Source organism: Quercus robur, chromosome 4, assembly GCF_932294415.1.
Source record: "Quercus robur chromosome 4, dhQueRobu3.1, whole genome shotgun sequence".
Taxonomy (NCBI): Eukaryota; Viridiplantae; Streptophyta; class Magnoliopsida; order Fagales; family Fagaceae; genus Quercus; species Quercus robur.
The window spans coordinates 22,343,897-22,362,523 of NC_065537.1; the positions used below are offsets into that span (position 1 = coordinate 22,343,897).

General features: G+C 33.1%; 2 protein-coding genes across 5 annotated transcripts; both read left to right on the forward strand.

Annotated features, from left to right (window-relative positions):
- The first annotated feature begins 2,582 nt into the window (after positions 1–2,582).
- On the forward strand, positions 2,583–8,568 carry LOC126720879 (uncharacterized). Its single transcript, XM_050423714.1, has 4 exons — positions 2,583–2,913; positions 5,671–5,750; positions 5,903–5,961; positions 7,789–8,568. Exons 1-4 carry the CDS (start codon positions 2,623–2,625, stop codon positions 8,091–8,093), a joined length of 735 nt encoding a protein of 244 aa, XP_050279671.1. The 5' UTR covers positions 2,583–2,622; the 3' UTR covers positions 8,094–8,568.
- Positions 8,569–10,368: 1,800 nt separating this feature from the next.
- On the forward strand, positions 10,369–18,088 carry LOC126720880 (uncharacterized). Of its 4 annotated transcripts, none has more exons than XM_050423719.1 (6): positions 10,369–10,577; positions 12,593–12,756; positions 12,870–13,027; positions 13,504–13,570; positions 14,648–14,749; positions 17,750–18,088. In XM_050423719.1, the coding sequence occupies exons 2-5, from the start codon at positions 12,622–12,624 to the stop codon at positions 14,744–14,746; spliced, it is 459 nt and encodes a 152-aa protein (XP_050279676.1). In that variant the 5' UTR covers positions 10,369–10,577; positions 12,593–12,621; the 3' UTR covers positions 14,747–14,749; positions 17,750–18,088. The 4 variants fall into 4 exon arrangements, with proteins under 4 accessions (XP_050279676.1, XP_050279674.1, XP_050279675.1 ...); XM_050423717.1 differs by lacking the exon at positions 17,750–18,088 and adding an exon at positions 14,881–15,240; XM_050423718.1 differs by lacking the exon at positions 17,750–18,088 and adding an exon at positions 14,890–15,240.
- The last annotated feature ends 539 nt before the right edge of the window (positions 18,089–18,627 follow it).

An 18,627-nucleotide genomic window follows, 5' to 3' on the forward strand; every position in this document is an offset into this window, starting at 1 on the left:
ATCCATTGTAATCACTATCAATGGAGATGACAAATTATATCTGTATTACATTGAATATTAACATTATTTGTATTATATTGATCAATGTAATCATGTGTTAGAAATTAATTAAAGAACCAAAGGTACAACATGTTTTGCTACATTTACATATTTACACATCAATCTAATGAAATCAAAACATACAACATAAGGTATTGAATCCCTAAAAAAGAGTTACAATTCTCAAATCTCAAAGTACAACAAACTTCTGATGGTTGATGCTAAGATATTCACGGCACTCTAATAACCCGAAGCCATGATAATTCCCATGCTTGTCATTGCCAGCACCCATGACATAGTAGAAGTGTATGTGTATTTGATAAACATGACAATAGGAATAAGGGCACAAATTAAAAATAAAAACACAAACTTAAGCAAGTAAACCAAGTTTAACCACACTTATTTCCTCTTATTTGACTTAAGAAAGAACCCAAAGTATAATAATTCTTGCACTATTGTTTATATATATATATATATATATATACAAGTATGATTTGTACTGTTATATAATTAAATCGGCTCAATAAAATATATAGTCCAAAAGTATAGTTAACAGGACTCAAATTGTTGAAGGCATAGATTATATCGTCAGAAAGTGATATTTCTTCAAATTGATACATCCAAAAATTAATAAGATAGGCTCACAATGGACCCTTGCATCATGTGACTATGAACCAAATGCATATCAGAAATGAAAAACAACAAATTCTTTTATTTATTTTTCCCTTGAGAAATGATTGAATTTATGGAAATAAAAGGTTGCCCAATTACAAAGCCAATTACATCAAAGCAGAAGCTACTAGCAACATTCAACTACAAGAAAATTGACAAGAAGTTGCAAGATGTGAATATATTAAAATACAACATTTAGAATTTAATCCTTCACACAAAACAATAGTATTGTGTAAGTTAGGGCCAAAACAACAGGTAAAAGGAACAATAGGTCCAAACAAGATCTTAATGACCTCCCAATTGTCAATAACTTTGTTTTTATAAGCACAAGCTTTTGAAATTTTCTATTAAAAAAAAAAAAAAGACAAGAAGTGAGTTAGCACAATTGAAACAAAACTATTGAAATCTACTAATTTATAATAGCAAATCTCAATAAATATTGTTCTCACAAAAGACCACAGTTTAACATAAAATTCTAACAATTTCAGAACTTGTTTGCACCTTGCAAATAGTTGTCAGGCCTTCCAAACATACTCTATAATTTTCAAATTGAAAGGCCAGCACATTGTAACCACTTAAATTATTTACATTTGAAATCTACTTTTTGCAGAACTTGCATTTTCAACATTGTTAGTTAGGCAAGGAATCCACAGAAATTCAGTTTCATAAAAACTTAGACTAACACATCAGTAACAAAATTTTGTATTTTAAATTTTACAGCTACAATGTTTTTGACTGCCTTTACAACCCCTACAATCAGAATAGTACACATCAAAGCAAATAAACAAATTGAGAAACCCAGCAAACAAAGCAACTGAATCTTAAATTCACGGATATTACCACAATATGTAAAAATATAATCAGAAAAATTCAATGCCCCAGTGCAATGGCCAATGGCACTCCCTTAATTGTATAACAAGAGGAAAATAAAACCAACCCAGGTAGTATAACATAACCCAAAAAACATACCAACCAGTTCCAAAATTGCAAATACAAAGAATACCCCATCATAATTTAAGCAGAAAAAAAAAAGTCATAATTTGGGACCATACGTTGGCATAAGCATCCCACACATTGCGATTAATATAAGGGAGAAAAACTATGAAAGAACTACTAAAGAAGAGAAAAAGAGGATGTTGGATTGAGATGAATTGATATTATCTACTCAACATTACAAATATATTTCAAAGCTATTCCAGGGTTAAGTAAAGCCATCAAAATGCTTATTAGACATGAAAAAAAAAAGGTTCTGCCTGTTCTATGTTCTATGGAAACAAAAGGAATCAATTACATAATTAGCACTAGGCAGTCTTCTTTCATCACAGACAAGGCATTGATACAAATCTACCAACAGGAAAAACTTTGAAATCAATGTAGCTATACACAAAGCAAACATCTTATGTTAAACTAGTTAAAAAGTTATCACCACTATCAACCAAGAAGTTATCATGCGTTAAAAATACATAGCTTATAGAGGCATTTCATCAAACAATTCATCGCATTTCAATTAGACCAACTCGGAACTTAAAAAAAAAAAATCTCCAACAATTTCTTAACAAAACTAAACCAACCCATGCTTACCAGTAGATACAGAGCCACATTGAAAAATACAAACGAAACCCACACAACTCAAATACGGTTGCAGTGAGCGGTTGAGGACGGTGGCTTCAAGCGGCAGTGGGCGGCAGAGGCTAAGGAGAGAGCGGAGGTTACTTGTTATGAGAGAGAGAGAGAGAGAGCAGTTTAACCTGGGATAAAACGACGCCGTTTTGAACAAGTCATTAAAATTAATCTTAAATCTAAACGACGTCGTTTTATATCAGTTTTTTTTCTTTTTTTTTAAACACTCAAAACGACGTCATTTTGTGATATATAACTAAACCCTGTTTATCTCTTTTACATTTTGACAAAATGCTGCAACGTTTGTCATCAAGAATTTCAAAGACACTGAGCCATGTTTCCTCAGCCTATGTTGTCCCAAAACACTCATTCACCGCCTTGTCTTCGCAACCAAATCTTCAAAAACTGCAACAGAGAGTGATCCCTGGCGATTTCCTGAGATGGGGTTCGCTCGGTTTTTGTAGAACTTCAAGCTTTGCCACTGGGTTCTCGCCATTACAGCACAAGCCGTTGGACTCTATTATGGATATTCAGAGAGTGAAGGATCGCTCGCCTGAGGATATTGCTTCCGCCTGGGATGATGTAATGTCTCTCACAAAAACTCCCAATTTTTTATTCTATTCTGCCTATTATGAATCTTAGTTTATGTGATTTTCTTGTATTTTTTTTTAAATGGGTTTTTTTTGGTTTATTGCATGAATTTCTTTGATCGCTTGCTTTGTGTGATTGACTAGCTTTGTGGAATGTACAAGTGAAAACGAATTGAATTTGAGATGAATTCTTGGCTGATGAAATTTACTATCAATTTAGGTACTATAGGTGTATGTTTATTTGCATGCATATTTGCTGACCTTGCTAGCAAAAGGAATGTGATTATTATCAGAGCTTATTTCTGTTTCTGTTTGGTTACAGAGAAAGTGTGGGAAAGTAAATGTAATTTATTTGTTCTTAGCCGATAGCCTGTTTGGTTGCTTATTATAATCTTGAAGCTGATTTTTATTTTTTTTTGTTGTTACACTCTGTTTCTATTTGGCAAGAAAGTTTGCGAAAGTAGATGGAGATTTTATTTTTTAGGGACTTGAGGTTAAATTTTCATAGATCTATTTGGTTGGTTAGGAAACATTGGAAAAGATAAACGAATTTTGAAGATGTATTTTTTTTTTTCCTTTAAAGCTGCAATTTTAAGTTTTTAGCTATTGAGATGGAAGGATAATGAACATGGTAGAGGCTGGTACCACAGGTTGTTTAATGAGAAAATTTGGGTAAAGCACCAGAGAATCAATAAAGCTAGATTCTGGAAAAGGTTCATTAGTCAAGTTATTATACCCCAACTTGAGCAATTGGAGTTGTCCCTAATTACCAAAGTTCTTTGGTACATAACCAGTGAATAAGTCGCCCCCTAATATCTAGAATGGTAACTTTTGAATTATTAGTGATAGAACTTCGAAGATTTCCACCAAGCTTTATTTTCTCCTAAATATACTTCTCTAAGATTGGGAAGTGAAATGCCTATATCTGTAGGAAGACTGACCGAAAGGCGATTTGATACCAGTGAAATGGACTCCATTGTTGAATTGCTAAAGAGGATCGGAGGAATGGAGCCTGTAAGTTTGTTGTTGCTCAATTTCAAGTTGCTTAAATTGGAAAGAAATCCAATTTCCCTTCTGGCATATTACCAGCCAAAGCGGTTATCATCCAAAAACAGAGGTTCATAAATTTGCCTGATAACATTTTACTTGAATGGCTCAATCTTGGCTCATATTGCCCCAAGACTACCTACAAGTACAATCATATGATTGGTGCAGGTTGAATGTGCGCATTATCCTCAATTATAAACTGACTTGTTTTAAACCTTTTTTTTTTTGGCTGAATGACTTGTTATAAACATATCAAGAGTTCTTCCAATTTAACATGATATTATATGATCTCTTAACAAAAGGAAATGTGAAATGTTACTTGTCAAGTTGTTTTCCCCAAGCTCCAACTTTTGTAGCGAAGTGCAATTCCCGATTTTTATAGGTATGGTTCCAGAAAATTTATTATTGGTGAGATAAAGTACCTTGAGTACAGAAGGATGGTAACATTTATCTGTTGGGAGACTACCATATAGATCATTGTTTCTGAGAATTAGATATTCCTGAGAATATATGTTGAAGATGGAAGAAGGTAAGACTCCTGTTAGTTCATTATTTTGTAATCTCAATATCTCCTAATTGAGTAGGTTCCCAATCTCTTCTGGAATTTCACCTTTAGAGTAGCTAAACATTAGACATAAAGAATTAAAATGGAACAATTTAGAAGATGCAACTAACATAGATTAATTTTTAGTACCATTTTGATGGGAAAACCAAAAATGAGTAGGATTGTCACATTCCAACTACCCCTCAAACATAGCTATGTTCCCAAATCCCCAAATTATTTATCCTTAAACTATACCTTTGAAACTATTTAGGCCGAGGGACAACCTCTCAAGTCTCAAGCATGATAATGTTGCCAATTTCTATTGGTATGCCTCTTTTGAACATATTTGAAGACAAGCGATAGAATTTGAAGCTTCCTGCCTTTGTATAAATGGGAAGGAATCTGTCCAGCTAACTTGTTGAAAGAAAGGTAAAGGCATTGTAGAAATGGAACATGATAGCACATATCAATTGGAAGGCTACCATTTAAGCTGTTATTTATGAAATGATGCTTTGCAATGAGGAGGTATTGAAAATAGTGGATGATATGGAAACCATGAGCTAGTTATTATCCAGGTATATTATCTTCAGGTAATGAAGATAACAAATTTCCTCTGGTATATGTCATTGGTGCTTATTTTTGGTCATAATAATATGCATTTTGTGAAACCCAAGAAATGTTTTGCTTCTTGTGAGAGGAAAGGCCTTTTATAGAAGGTTCTTCAATTCTTGTTGCTTTCATGTGAGCATAACCACATTGTGGTCAACATTTGCCAAATGAAGTGTATTTTCATGATCCATTCCAAGTTTATGGCCTTTCTAAATTTGTTGGCGAAACTTTAGAATGCGTTTTATGGAATGAGCTTAATTTCCTTGGACAACTAATTAGCATATGAGGAGTTCTTTTGTAAAATGATTGTTTAGAGAATCTGTAGCCTGGGACTATATTTGAGAAGGTTAAGGTTTCTATGGAAACTAGAATCTTTATGAGTGAATTGAATTTTCCTTTGCTATTTTGAACCAAAATTAGAGTGACTTAGAACTCTAGGACCATAGCTTATAGATAGGCATTTTTTTTTTTTTTTTTTTTTTTTTTTTTTTTTTTTTTTTTTCCTTATGCATATATTTAGTTATTTTTTGGAGGTGTTATGTTTGTCAGTATCACTTGGGAAGAGGCCATATTGGTGCATCTATGAAAGCAAAGCTTTATTACTTGTTGGAGCAAAGAGCAGCTGATTGGTAATTCATTTAGATGATGCTTGTTTCCCTTTGCACCTTTTATTAAATACTCATTGGAGAAAAAAAAAAAAAAAAAAAAGATATTGATGTTTGTACTGTATGCATATCTTCTCTCCATATTTTGCTATCCATACTTCTGTCTTTTTTTGCAGCCAATATTTTGTTATTCCTTTGTGGAGAGGAAGTGGTTACACGACAATGTTTGCTCAAGGTTTGGTTTTTAACTATTGGCTTTATATCACACATGCTGTTTTTATTAAGCTTTGTATATGTGCTGAGCAAATTTCATTTAGCGTTGTTGTTGGAGTAATATAATCCTGGAAATTCTTATTAAAAATAACCCTGGATGTTAATTAAGATAATTAATCACATCATCAGATTTTCCTTTACCTTAATGCTGGTGCAAATTACTAATCTACTGGTCTATTTAGTTATGAAATGTAATAGTATTTATTTCCTAGCAAATCATGTATACATTTGACCAGGAGCTGTAACACATGCGAGTGTGCAAACCCAAATAGAGGCTGCCACCAAACTCAAACAAGCTTGTGTTTTTTTATGATCATTAATATATTAGAAGTATCTGTTCTCTTCTCTTGATGTTTTCTACACATTAGCTGAAGCATATGCAATGGAACTTTCAAAGGAGAAAATGCATTGGCAAAGTCTGTGTTGCAGAACAAAACAAAAGCATTATCTATTAAAGCTTGAGCTGAATGTGTTTCAATTTACAGTTGATATTTCATAACACAAATAGTTTTGGAGACACAGTCTTTTTCTACTAGTAAAAATTGTTATATACTTATTAAAAGAATAATAATTAAAATTGGTATATAGAAGGAAGTAATATAGATTTTGGAATCAATGTAATGGGTATATACTCAACCATCTACTTTGAATCACTCAAAAATACAAAGCATCTATTTGAGGGTTTACATCATTCTATGGTAACCAATGGAATAAAATCTACAATTTTTGATGGTCAATTCATTCTTCTCCTACTATTGCTGTTGTATGCACATTAATATCATGATAGGGATTAGGCATTAAGGAAAAAGTATAATACATAAATTAGATATTTTTTTGATAATGTTGTATGCACACTAATATTCTGATAGTGATTATGGATTAAGGAAAAATTATAATACATAAATAAGATTTTTTTTGATAATTTGATAGTTTCGGGGGGGGGGGGGGGGGGGGGGTGTTTAAGCCGTGGATGTCATAGACATCAGGAGGTGCCAACCAATTGAGCCAAAAGGCTTTTGGCATAATACCTAAATAAGAATTGAAGAAAACATTCCGTTCTGTAAGCAACACATATTAAACTGCTAAATGAAGTTTATATTTGACTTGGTATTCTCCCTTCTTGGAGGAATCCTATTGGACTGAATTTACCCTTTTCTTTATACTTAAAATTATTGTGGTCCTTAGTAGACTTTCCATAATAACTAAATTCATCTTCTTTGTACTAATGAGTACTGCAATTGCCTAGTGCCCTGTTATTCAGGTCTTCAATTGACAAGACTTTTCAACTGCCTTACTAGTATTCTAATGTATACCCTGAGATATGTTTCTAATTAATTCAATTAAAGAATAAAAATTTAAATTGACAAGACTGTTCAACATTACTATACTGTTTCAAAAGTTCTTTCTTAAACTAGATTGGTCTATCTCCTGAAATGGTTGAGCCCCAGTTCTTTATTCTCTTTTTACAATTTTGTTCTAGAAAATCTACCTGTTAGGGTTATGTTAACCTGGTAGGAGTACTATTTGAAACAATACATTTAATATCTTGTAAAAGGCTATTTTAGCTAGTGCTTTCAAAAGATTTTTAAGAATGTTATATGTTTTTACACTCTTACAAAAGCAATATTTCAATATGGGACAGGGAGCAGCATATGAGTCATCCACGGCTATAGATGTGCTTCTTCATGTAATGAACTTTTTACAGCTCACTACAACTATTTATCAGTAACAAAGATGATCTTCAGTGTATTTGCTATGGTTAAAATGCTTATTTGAACTTTTCTTGCAGTGCAGATGCCCCACATACTTTTCACTGGTCTTGAAGATTACAAGGCAAGAGGAACTCAATCAGCTCCTTACTTTACTGTATCTTATTACAATGAATTTGCAGAAAGCAAGGACTTGGTGCTGATCCGTGGTGATGTTGTGTTTACAAGCAAGATTAGTGACACAGAAGCAAAATGGCTGTTGGAAACGACCCAATCTTTTTATTTGAATGATGTGAGGTACAAGCTGGTTGAACGGTTCAACAAAGAAACACATGATTTTGAGTTCAAGGATGTGTTGCAAGCATTAGACATGCCTATTCTGTGATCTGCCAAAAGAATGGAACTTGGCTAATATGATGGTGGAAGACAAGGATTTAGTCAGCATAGGAATTGAGATTACTTAAATTGCGACAAAGACATTATCATGAATTGTCCTTGTCAGAATCCAATATGAATGGCGTTAAAGCTTTAAGAAGATAAGGTGGGGGAATCCAAACCGATGCTTCTCAAAATCAAATTTCCTTTTCCTGGTTGGAGGAATTTTATTTTTGGGGACTTATAGATTCTTTGCTAAGAAATGAAAATCGATGGAGTTGGTTTTAATCCAGATCTCCCTTCCTCTTTCTTTGTCTCTACCTTGCTGTTCAGATTATAAAAACAGCAATATATGGCCAATGCTTGACACCTTTTAGAGGGATTTCTTTGGTTCATTCCCATTTGCAACTTAATTCAATGGTAAAATGGATTTGTGGATGCTGTTATTGCTGACAATTGATTAAGATGTATCTTTAAATTTTTTTGTTTTTTTGGCAAAAATGTAGTACAATTGAATTCCTTAGGTAATTTATCTTAGTTCTCCATTAAAATTTTAACCGCATCGATTTAGTATAAAAATATTATCTCTTTCAAGTAAAATTAAAATCAATCATGTGATCTATTAGTCAATGCAAACACATGGCTGACTTTAATTGCAAAACTTAAGAATCTATACCTAAAAGCAAATCTCCCATTTTTAGGCCAAATCCAGGTTATTAATTCAGTTGTCTGGCTCCCTAATCATAGCTACGTTTTTTGGATTCTTGTTAATTAATGTTTCTCTAAAAACTCCATTATAAAAGTATAAGCATCTCAGCTCACAAACCAACAGTTACTTCCTCTGAAACCCCTGGTTTATTTGCCATTTTGCTAGTAGTTTAGCTTTCTTTAAGCTCACTATTCATCCTTTTCAACACACATTCATCGAACCTTAGACATTTTTCCCCCCCTTTACACAATCATGGCTCTAAAAAATATCCTCCAATTAGTCACAAATAGCCCATTACTCACAAAAAACTTCAATCTCAATATTAATCCTATCCCGCTCACTCAAAACAGCCCATATTCACCTCATTCATGCCTTATGCACACATATTCACCAAAATCTTAATTTAATACTTGCTGCATTGAGCTGGGAATCTTTCTCTCCTTTCATTCTATCCTATTTTTCCTTTTTTATTTGTAACTATGTAGCCTTTAATCCTTGTTTATTATTATGATGAAGGTCATAATGTTTTGGAAACTATGGAAGTTCTCCCTCATGTTAACTTAATAATAATAAAGAAAAAAAATATATATGATTTTTACCATGTAAACATACTTATTAACCTAAAATTACCCTATTGCTGGAGATAATATCGTATCACTAGAGGACTGATTTGAACTATCAGACCAGGACCATTAATGTACTAATTAAGTATTGTAACGTGTTTTTCATTAGGCTTTTGTTGCTGTTTTGTCATATGCAATCTTTGTTTCTTGCTTGGATAGGCTATGTCATCATACCGAAAGCCTTTGGGTATCATCTCAAGAGCCAATAGTTGAGTTTTAACTTGGCTTCCCAACATCTTAAATAGAGGCATCAATTTCTCCCTAGATAGAAATAAGACTTAAAGCTCTCGCAAAATTCATGCTAAGACTTGGATTGGAGTTCTCATCAAGCCTAGGTAGTTATTGATAGCTAGTCATATACACTTTGCAATTCTTTTATTTTATTTTATGGAAAATTAAACAACATTTTTTTTATATGGAGATTTGACACAATCTTTATAAATATAATCTTCTAATTTACAACATGATATATTGCTATATCTTATAATTTTTTCCGTAGGCAAAGTTAATTTTTGGCAAAAATGCAAAACTCATGATCAAAATTCTCATTGGGTGCGTTTGGTATGGATTATTTTTGCCAACTTATTTTACTATTTAACTTATTTTTACTACTATTTATGGGTCATACTGTACTTTTTGGTACTATTCATGGGTCTCACTGTACTATTTTAACCAACTTTTACTTTTATTTATAGTACTTTCTAAAAAAAATTTCAGTTTCAACAAAAAAAAGCTGATCCCAAATAAACTCTTAGTCTTTTAAATTTCAAATTTATTCAATTAAGTCTTCCATCAGCTTCTATTAAATGTTGCTGTTAATTGTTAAAATTTTTTAATTAAAAAAGAAAAAAAAAAAAAAAAACAGCTGAGGTTGATGAAGATTGAATAAAATTAGAACCTAAAATTTGGTAAAATTTGGGGGATGACTTGAATTTTATCCTTAATTTTATGTTCTTTTCTCACTCTCTCTCTTCCTGGCCGAGCTCTGCACCCTCTCTGTCTCTCTTTCTTTCTTCCTTCCTCCCGAATTTGCTCTCTCTATCAGTGAAACTCTCTCTTCACCGCAACGCAAACGCAGCTACTGCAAGACCTGGGAGAAGAGTGAATCAGAGCTTTCTTCTCTCTCTGTTGACAGATTTCTGAGGGAATCTCTCCACAAACGGTATGCAATTCCTAAACTTTTCATTTAAATTTGATACCAAAAGTACCAAGCATCCAAACCCATGTCTTCATTTTTGTTTTTTTTTGCAAGTCATTCATGAAGATACGAATAAAGTCCCACTGGACTTTTCCTTATAAGGATAAATATTACTGATTTGGCTCATCTCTATGGCTCTTTTCCCATTGGATAATTTAGAAATATGTATCTGATTTTTAAAAAGTTCTCTTAAATTTTATCTTGTGGAATTTTATAATGTGCATGATTGTTGTTTGATGTATGTGCTTGCTATTATTTTTTATATCCTATTTTAATGACCAAATGTTGAACTAAATCTAAATCTTAATATTGTTAACTGGGGCATTATTCTCTATCTTGCTCAATGATGGGCTAATGTAGTTCTGTTAGTTTGTCTTGTCTAGTGCTGTCTTTAGCTAGAGTTGGTGTGAGCTGTTTTGTAATGGGTTTCATGTGTCTTTGCAGACATGAGTGTACTCTCTTTCTGCGCGTTTCTTGAGTCTTCTTAGGCTCTTTGCTCTGTATTATGCTTTTTTAATGAATCCAAATATTAAAGAAATACGTTTTCATTCTGCCTGAGAAAATAAACACATGATTCTGCCTGCATGAAGGCCACCATAAGGTTTATGCGGTAATTATCTTTTGATCGATTATGGAAGCTATGATACATATGGATACCTGTGTTCTGAGACTGGGAACTGGAACATAAGTTTATCTTTTGTTTTATTTTATTTTATGGCTTTGAATGTTGTCTTAGATCAGCTTTTTTTGGCTGAAAGTTGTTGGTGAAGTACCAATGTGGAAAAGAAACCTTGGGCTCGTCACACTTGGAAGAAAAGGATGATTTAATTTAGTAGGCCTTCCAACACTTCCTTCCCTTGTTGTGCAAGCTTAAAATTTGAAGATTCTATTAGAATTTTTATTAAATTTATTTATTTTCCTCCCTACGCTGTCACAGCCACGAATCAGAGCATAAAATGTTGAATGTGAACCTATAAGTTTCAGTTTCTTGATCTTCATGCAATAAGATTTTCCCCCCCTTTTAGTATTTAGTGAATCAGGGATGCTAAGGTTACTAGTTACTACCATATAAGCCCTACAAGCTAATACCTTAATTAAGAAATATGTTATATTGTTGATGTAGCATCAATCACATTCATTGCCATGTTAAACTATAAAACTCTTGTAATAAAATTGGTATTAGTATATGATACTCCCAGACTCAGGGGTAAGCAAAGACTGAAGATGGGTATTTGACTTCGTCAACACAACTGTGAGATTGTCACTGTACTCTAGCTTTGAGGAAAATAGTTGATAGATTTTCTTGCAATCCATATTATGCTAGAATTATGTACTGGATTTGTATTGGAGGTGTGAAAAGAGGTACATGCTCAACTATAATTCGCCACTGCATGTCTTTAAATTTGCTTTCTATTATGTCATTTCATTAATATAAATATGGTTCAACAAGCTTTTTCCAATTTTACTTTGGTAATTTACACATTGTATTTCTTTTGACTATTTTCTTTTGGTTGTTCAATGCCATTTGATCACATGCGATGATTCAAAATTTGGGTAACAATTTGAATTTGAATTTTTTCTATATCTTATTCATCATATTAATAAATGCTTATATTATTATTGTTATTTTTTATGAGAAAAAAAGTACCAAGTGTTTACTTTTTTTGGGAAGAATTTGGATATGTTCAATGGTTATAATTGATATATATGTAAAATATTAGACTATGAGAACTTGGTTAGGAATCTCACTTTAGTTTTAATTTCTAATTATATACAACATCTCTATATTTCTTAAGATGCCATTACCTTCTGCATTTTACATCCTTGGAATGGGGTGTTGGGGGGGGGGGGGGGGGGGAGACTAGAAATATTTATTGTTTATTTATAAGTTTTTCTTCTACATAGTGGAATATGATACTATAAATAATTTTTTTTATAAGTAATCTTTTGCCTGAAAAAAAAAAATGACAATATAACAGATGAGCCCCAAAATCTTGAAGTGGAGAGAATGAGTAGTTACCTATTGACAGTGCTGACAAAGAAACAAGAGGTGGATGCAATCATCAGAGACACCATTGACAAGGTCCTTGTCCTCCGCTTTGGCCGTGCTTCTGATCCTGTCTGCCTTCAACTTGATGACGTTGTATGCCACCTCTTTCTCCCTCTCTCTCTCTCTCTCTCTCTCTCTCTCTCTGAGTTTTTATTTATTCTAAATATTATGAAGTGAATGAACTCAATTTGTTTTTCTCTATGCAGCTTTCTAAATCTGCTCGGGAGGTATCCAAATTTGGAAGTGTAGCACTTGTAGATATTGATTCCAATGAAATTCAAGTTTATGTCAAGTATTTTGACATTACTTTCATACCTTCAACAGTTTTCTTTTTCAATGCTCATCACATGAAAATGGATTTTGGGTACATGAATTATCTTCCCCCCTCTTCTTATTTTTTGATTGTTGTTATTATTTATTTATTTATTTTTACAAAACTCTAGGTTGGATATTGTAATTGTATATATCTATTTGAGTACATGGATTATCTTCCAGGAATGTAATTCTGCATTTATTTTGAGAAATTATCCATATGATGACTGTTTTTTTGTTCATTGTTTGAAATAAAATTATTCCAACAACCGAGTTGGATGTCTAAAAAACCCTTTCTAATATTTCTGACTAGTAGTTTATTTATCATATACAATGTGTTATTCGTTTTCTCTTCTTTTTTCTTTTTGTTTGCTTAGACTTGCAAATATTTGATCACGCCCTTGAAGAATGAGAATCTGTTTCTGAACTAAAATTATAAGCTAAATGGCTTGAATTCTGAAAATGATGTCATGCAGATTTAGGGACTTAAAATCTCAGATTCTTGTGTTTGTTTTCTTTGGTTGGCAGGACTGCAGATCACACTAAATGGGTTGGCGCATTTCACAAGAAGCAGGATTTTATTGATGTTGTAGAGGTATATCTAGCTCCTCAGAAACTGAACGATTTTAAGGCTGTCAGTTATATAAATTGCTAGTCTTCCATTGGAGTGAAAAATCATTTTCTTTTTTATGCTCGTGTGAAACTAGTATGCCTTGTTACTGAAACAATTTTAAGCTGCTTCCAATCTCCATTAGCACATGCATAAATGTAATTCTTCATAGGTTTTGTTGTGAGTTACCTTGCCTTGCAGTGACATCAATGTCCAGGAGACCTTTTCTTTTCACCAATCCTTTGTAAAGTTAATCACAAGACTAAGTCCTCTGTTCTAAATCATGATTTTGCAGCAAGTTTATTTAAAGTAATTTCTTTTGAGCAGTAGAGGTGGAGTACTTGAAAATTTAAACTACAACTTTGATCTTATCAATGGTATCTCGGGTGCTGAATCAATGTGGAAAAGACTTTTGTCGCTTAAAATGATGAGGCATGGGGAAAATTTTCTTTCCAGGTGTAGATATTGGATACTTGAAAATTAAAAGTTGGAGGTGTTTTAGGTGCTAGATTAATATGGGAAAACCTCATTGACTAAATTGATGAGGCAAGCATCAGCCCTAGCAGTTAATATTTGTTGTGGCATTGGCATATGGCCTACAACATAAATCTCTCAATAGAAAAAATGTGTAATGTAACAAGAAGTACATTGATGTATGGTTGTGGAAAGTCTGGTTTATCTTTGGGCAACATTGCAGATTTGGTGGTAGCATTTCTTTCTTCACATCTTTATTTAAAACTTTGTGGCATAAGCTAAGAAAGTAGAACACTCCCAAAATAATGGACAAACAAAATGTGATGGTAACTAACCCTGGACAAGAAATGTTGTTCTTCATTCAGTGGCAAATCTGGGTCACCTTTAGGAAACATTGCAGCTCTATTGTTCTTTATGACAATGTTTTTTTTTTTCCTTTAAACTATTTGTCATACTGATTTCTTATGTTTATGTAATACACTCCTTGCTTATATAAAGGATAATATGTGTAAATAACTGATGCTTCTAGATGTTTGTATAATTCAAGGATGCATTATGTTTTTTCCTGTCATAACATTATTCTTGTAGGCAATATATAGAGGGGCCATGAAAGGCAAGCTAATAGTGAGTTGCCCTCTGCCACCAGAGCGAATACCGAAGTATCAATTGTTATACAAGGATGTATAGAAGGTGAATTAGCCTTACACACTCACCAATCAGACAATCAAAACACGCTGCATATTGTCCTGTATGGATGGTTCAATTAATTTTGTCAACTCATAATTGTCTTTTTTTTATTTCCTTTTTTTTTTCTCTGTAAGAAAAGACAGCCAACAGCAACACCAAAAACAACTCACAAACCCTCCTGAGAGCAGAACTCACATCTGGTGAATTGCTAAAGGAAAATAGGAACTAGAGTTACACTAAGACCCCATTTAGGGCATTGGCAGCTTTGTTGAAGTTGCTGTGAATCCAACAGAACAGAGAAGAACATCCAGCTGATGTATATAGATTAACTATATGGTGTACAACATCCAGGTGAAATTAGAGATACTTGATGAAGCATTTCTACTATCCTATATGGTGTACACAGTGACTTAAAGAATGCCAGGTTTATATGATCCTTTTACAGAGTTGTAAAATGTATAGAGGTTCTTTGGTAGAATGGATTCTTTTTTTAATGCTGCTTATGAATTTTTCCTTTTTTTTGATAATTTAGTAGTTACAACAATGGAAGATGATTTGAACCTTGACATCTCCACCAAGAGATGTCATTTGAGCTTTAAGGCTCTTGGCTTCAGGCCACATTCCTAATCTCTGTGATTTGAACTTTTGAAAACCATGTTTTAGCAGAAAAATCTAAAAAATAAAAAATAAAAACCACACTATCAACCTCAATCCTAATCAACATTATTCAAAAACTAATTATAACTTAGTAAACTTGCGTATGGATTCAGCTAAAAAAGTAAACTTGTACAAGGACCGGCTCCTACTAGTAGACTGTTGGTAATTAAACAAAAGAAATGAGGACTTATTGGAAGACATATCATTAATTTGTTAAAGGAAAGTAGCACTCATAGAGTCATGAGACAGGAATAAAGCCTTTTACCCGTATTTTCTTGTCAATGCGTTTTGGTAGTATTTAATGACTTTTATAAATCTTCCTTCCAAATTTTTCCAGTGTTCATTTATATATATTCTTGTATGGATTCTCATCTGCTTCTCTATTGGTAGGATTGTGAAGAAACCAAATTTAGTCGAACATTAAAAGATAAAAATTGGTTCATTTAATTTTTATGGAAATCTAAATTAAATAAAAATAGTGATACATTAATTTATGGAAATTATATAATAAAATTTATGGTATTATATTTGTATCACTCCATAGGTGGAGTCCATAATTCAGCTCAATAGGTCATTTTCATTCTTTTGAACCTTAGACCATGTCTATGGCTTTTCCCAAGAAGCGTATGAGTTGGACATGACTGTTATAAGTCTTAGGTCTTCCTACCAAGTCCTTCTTGTCAATGTGCTATGCTTTAGAGCTATGCTAGTGCCACAACTTGCCCACATGGCGAGTTGTGAGTGGTAGAGGAGTGTCCTCACATAAACCCACCATCACCTCTTACCACTCACAACTTGCCATGTGGGTGAGTTGTGACACAAACATAATTTTATGCTTTATTTAAGCTGATGACATATCATTTGTTAAAGGAAAGTAGCACTCATGGAATCATGACCTCGTGGGACCATATCTATAACTTTTTTACCTTTTTTTCCCCCTCATTAATGTGTTTTTCAATAAGACTTATATAACTCTTCCAACCAAGTTTTTCATATGCTTATGGACATTTATTCTACCCAATGTATGAAAAATGTTTTTATGCATGGGTATATATATATGGGAAGGGGAAGCGCTGCTGAAGAGAAGGAGACGGAAGCACAGTAATATTGTAAATGGAAATAATGTAAAGAACTTGAAAATAAATAGCTTGAAAATAAATAACTTGAATGTAAGAACAATAATAAGGCGGTAGAACCAGCCAAACAGTATATGTCAAAATAATTCAAAGTAAATAAGAACAATAGTTCAAAATAAATGAAAGCAATTTAAAACCATTCGGTATGGCGGTAATCCGTCCAAGGTGGTGGTAGCAACAAGTAAAGTAATGAACATAGAACTGAAAATACTTCTTATTGAAAGTAGGATAAATAGTTACAGTAGTAGTGGTGAATACAAGATTTCAACAGTTACAAAGCTTGAACTAGTCCTAGTTACAAGGTTTGTAGGATTACAAGGCTTGTAGTGAACAAGGATGAACAAGGTTGTAAACAAGATAGTAGTAGTAGAAGCGAGGTGAGTTCTCTCTCTAAGAAGGCTAGTTCTAAGGGAAGAGAAATCAGAAGTAAAACTTCACTTGAAAAACCCTGAAATTTAAGGGACAACCCCCCTTAAATAGGCAAAATTTCGGAGTGAACAGTGTCATGAACAGTAAAAGTGAACAGTAATCTGTGAACAGTGATCCGTGAACAGTAATCCGTGAACAGTAATTAGTGAACAGTAATCTGTGAATAGTGTTTTTTCCACTTTTTGAAATAAAAACTTCTGAACTTTTGTCATTTATTTGGTCCAACATGTCAGGAGAAGCATGGCAAAAGGCAAAAGGAGAAGCATGCATGCCTCCACCAAGTATGTAGATGCTCCTTTCTTTTCTAAAAAGACTTCAAAGGTGACATCTTGTGTTGGCCAAAAGGAAGTTTTTGTCAGAGCATCATCTCTTCACAACCATCATGGCCTGTGCCTTTCAAACTATTTTGAATATTGTAATAGATCTGGCCGTTGTGCAGGCTAGACAAATAGGGGAATCAAAATCTTCCTCAAAATCCGGAGTATTGTGATATATATATATATATTCTTCTATTGATTCTTGTCTGGTTCTCTATTAGTAAGATCATGTAGAAACCGAATTGAGTCAAGCATTACAAGATAAAAATTAGTTTATTTAATTTATTTTGAACATGAGCCAAGTTCAATCTCAATATTAAGCTAATCACATATTCAAGTTTGGTTCATTTTTTTAGTTCAACAAGTTCAATCAAAAGACGTTGCATATTGTCCTGTATGGATGGTTCAATTAATTTTGTTAACTCATAATTGTCTTTTTTTCCTTTTTTTCTCTGTAAGAAAAGACGGCCAACAGCAACCCCAAAAACAACTCACAAACCCTCCTGAGAGCAGAACTCACATCTGGCAAATTGCTAAAGGAAAATAGGAACTAGAGTTACACTAAGACCCCATTTAGGGCATTGGCAGCTTTGTTGAAGTTGCCGTGAATCCAACAGAACAGAGAAGAACATCCAGCTGATGTATATAGAGTAACTATATGGTGTACAACATCCAGATGAAATTAGAGATACTTGATGAAGCTTTTCTATTATCCTATATGGTGTACACAGTGACTTAAAGAATGCCAGGTTTATATGATCCTTTTACAGAGTTGTAAAATGTATAGAGGTTCTTTGGTAGAATGGATTCTTTTTTTAATGCTGTTTATAAAATTTTCATTTTTTTGAAAGTTCAATAGTTACAACAATGGAAAATGATTTGAACTTGGACATCTCCACCAAGAGATGTCATTTGAGCTTTAAGGCTCTCGGCTTTGGGCCTCATTCCTGATCTCTGTGATTTGAACTTTTGAAAACCATGTTTTAGCAAAAAAATAAAAATAAAAACCACACTATCAACCTCAATCCTAATCAACGTTAATTCAAAAACTAATTATAACTTGGTAAACTTGCGTATGGATTCAGCTAAAAATAAATAAATAAAAAAGTAAACTTGCGTAAGGACCGTCTCCTACTAGCTAGTAGACTGTTGGTAATTAAACAAAAGAAATGAGGACTTATTGGAAGATGGCAAAGGACGTGTTGTTGGTGTCAACCTGGACAGCCAATTTCATAAGAATAAAAAAAAAAAAAAAAAAAAAAACCTGGACAGCCAATTAGAGCACATAGGAAGGGAAATTGCTATAAAAAAGACACAACAAAGGAAATGAGAACTTATTGGA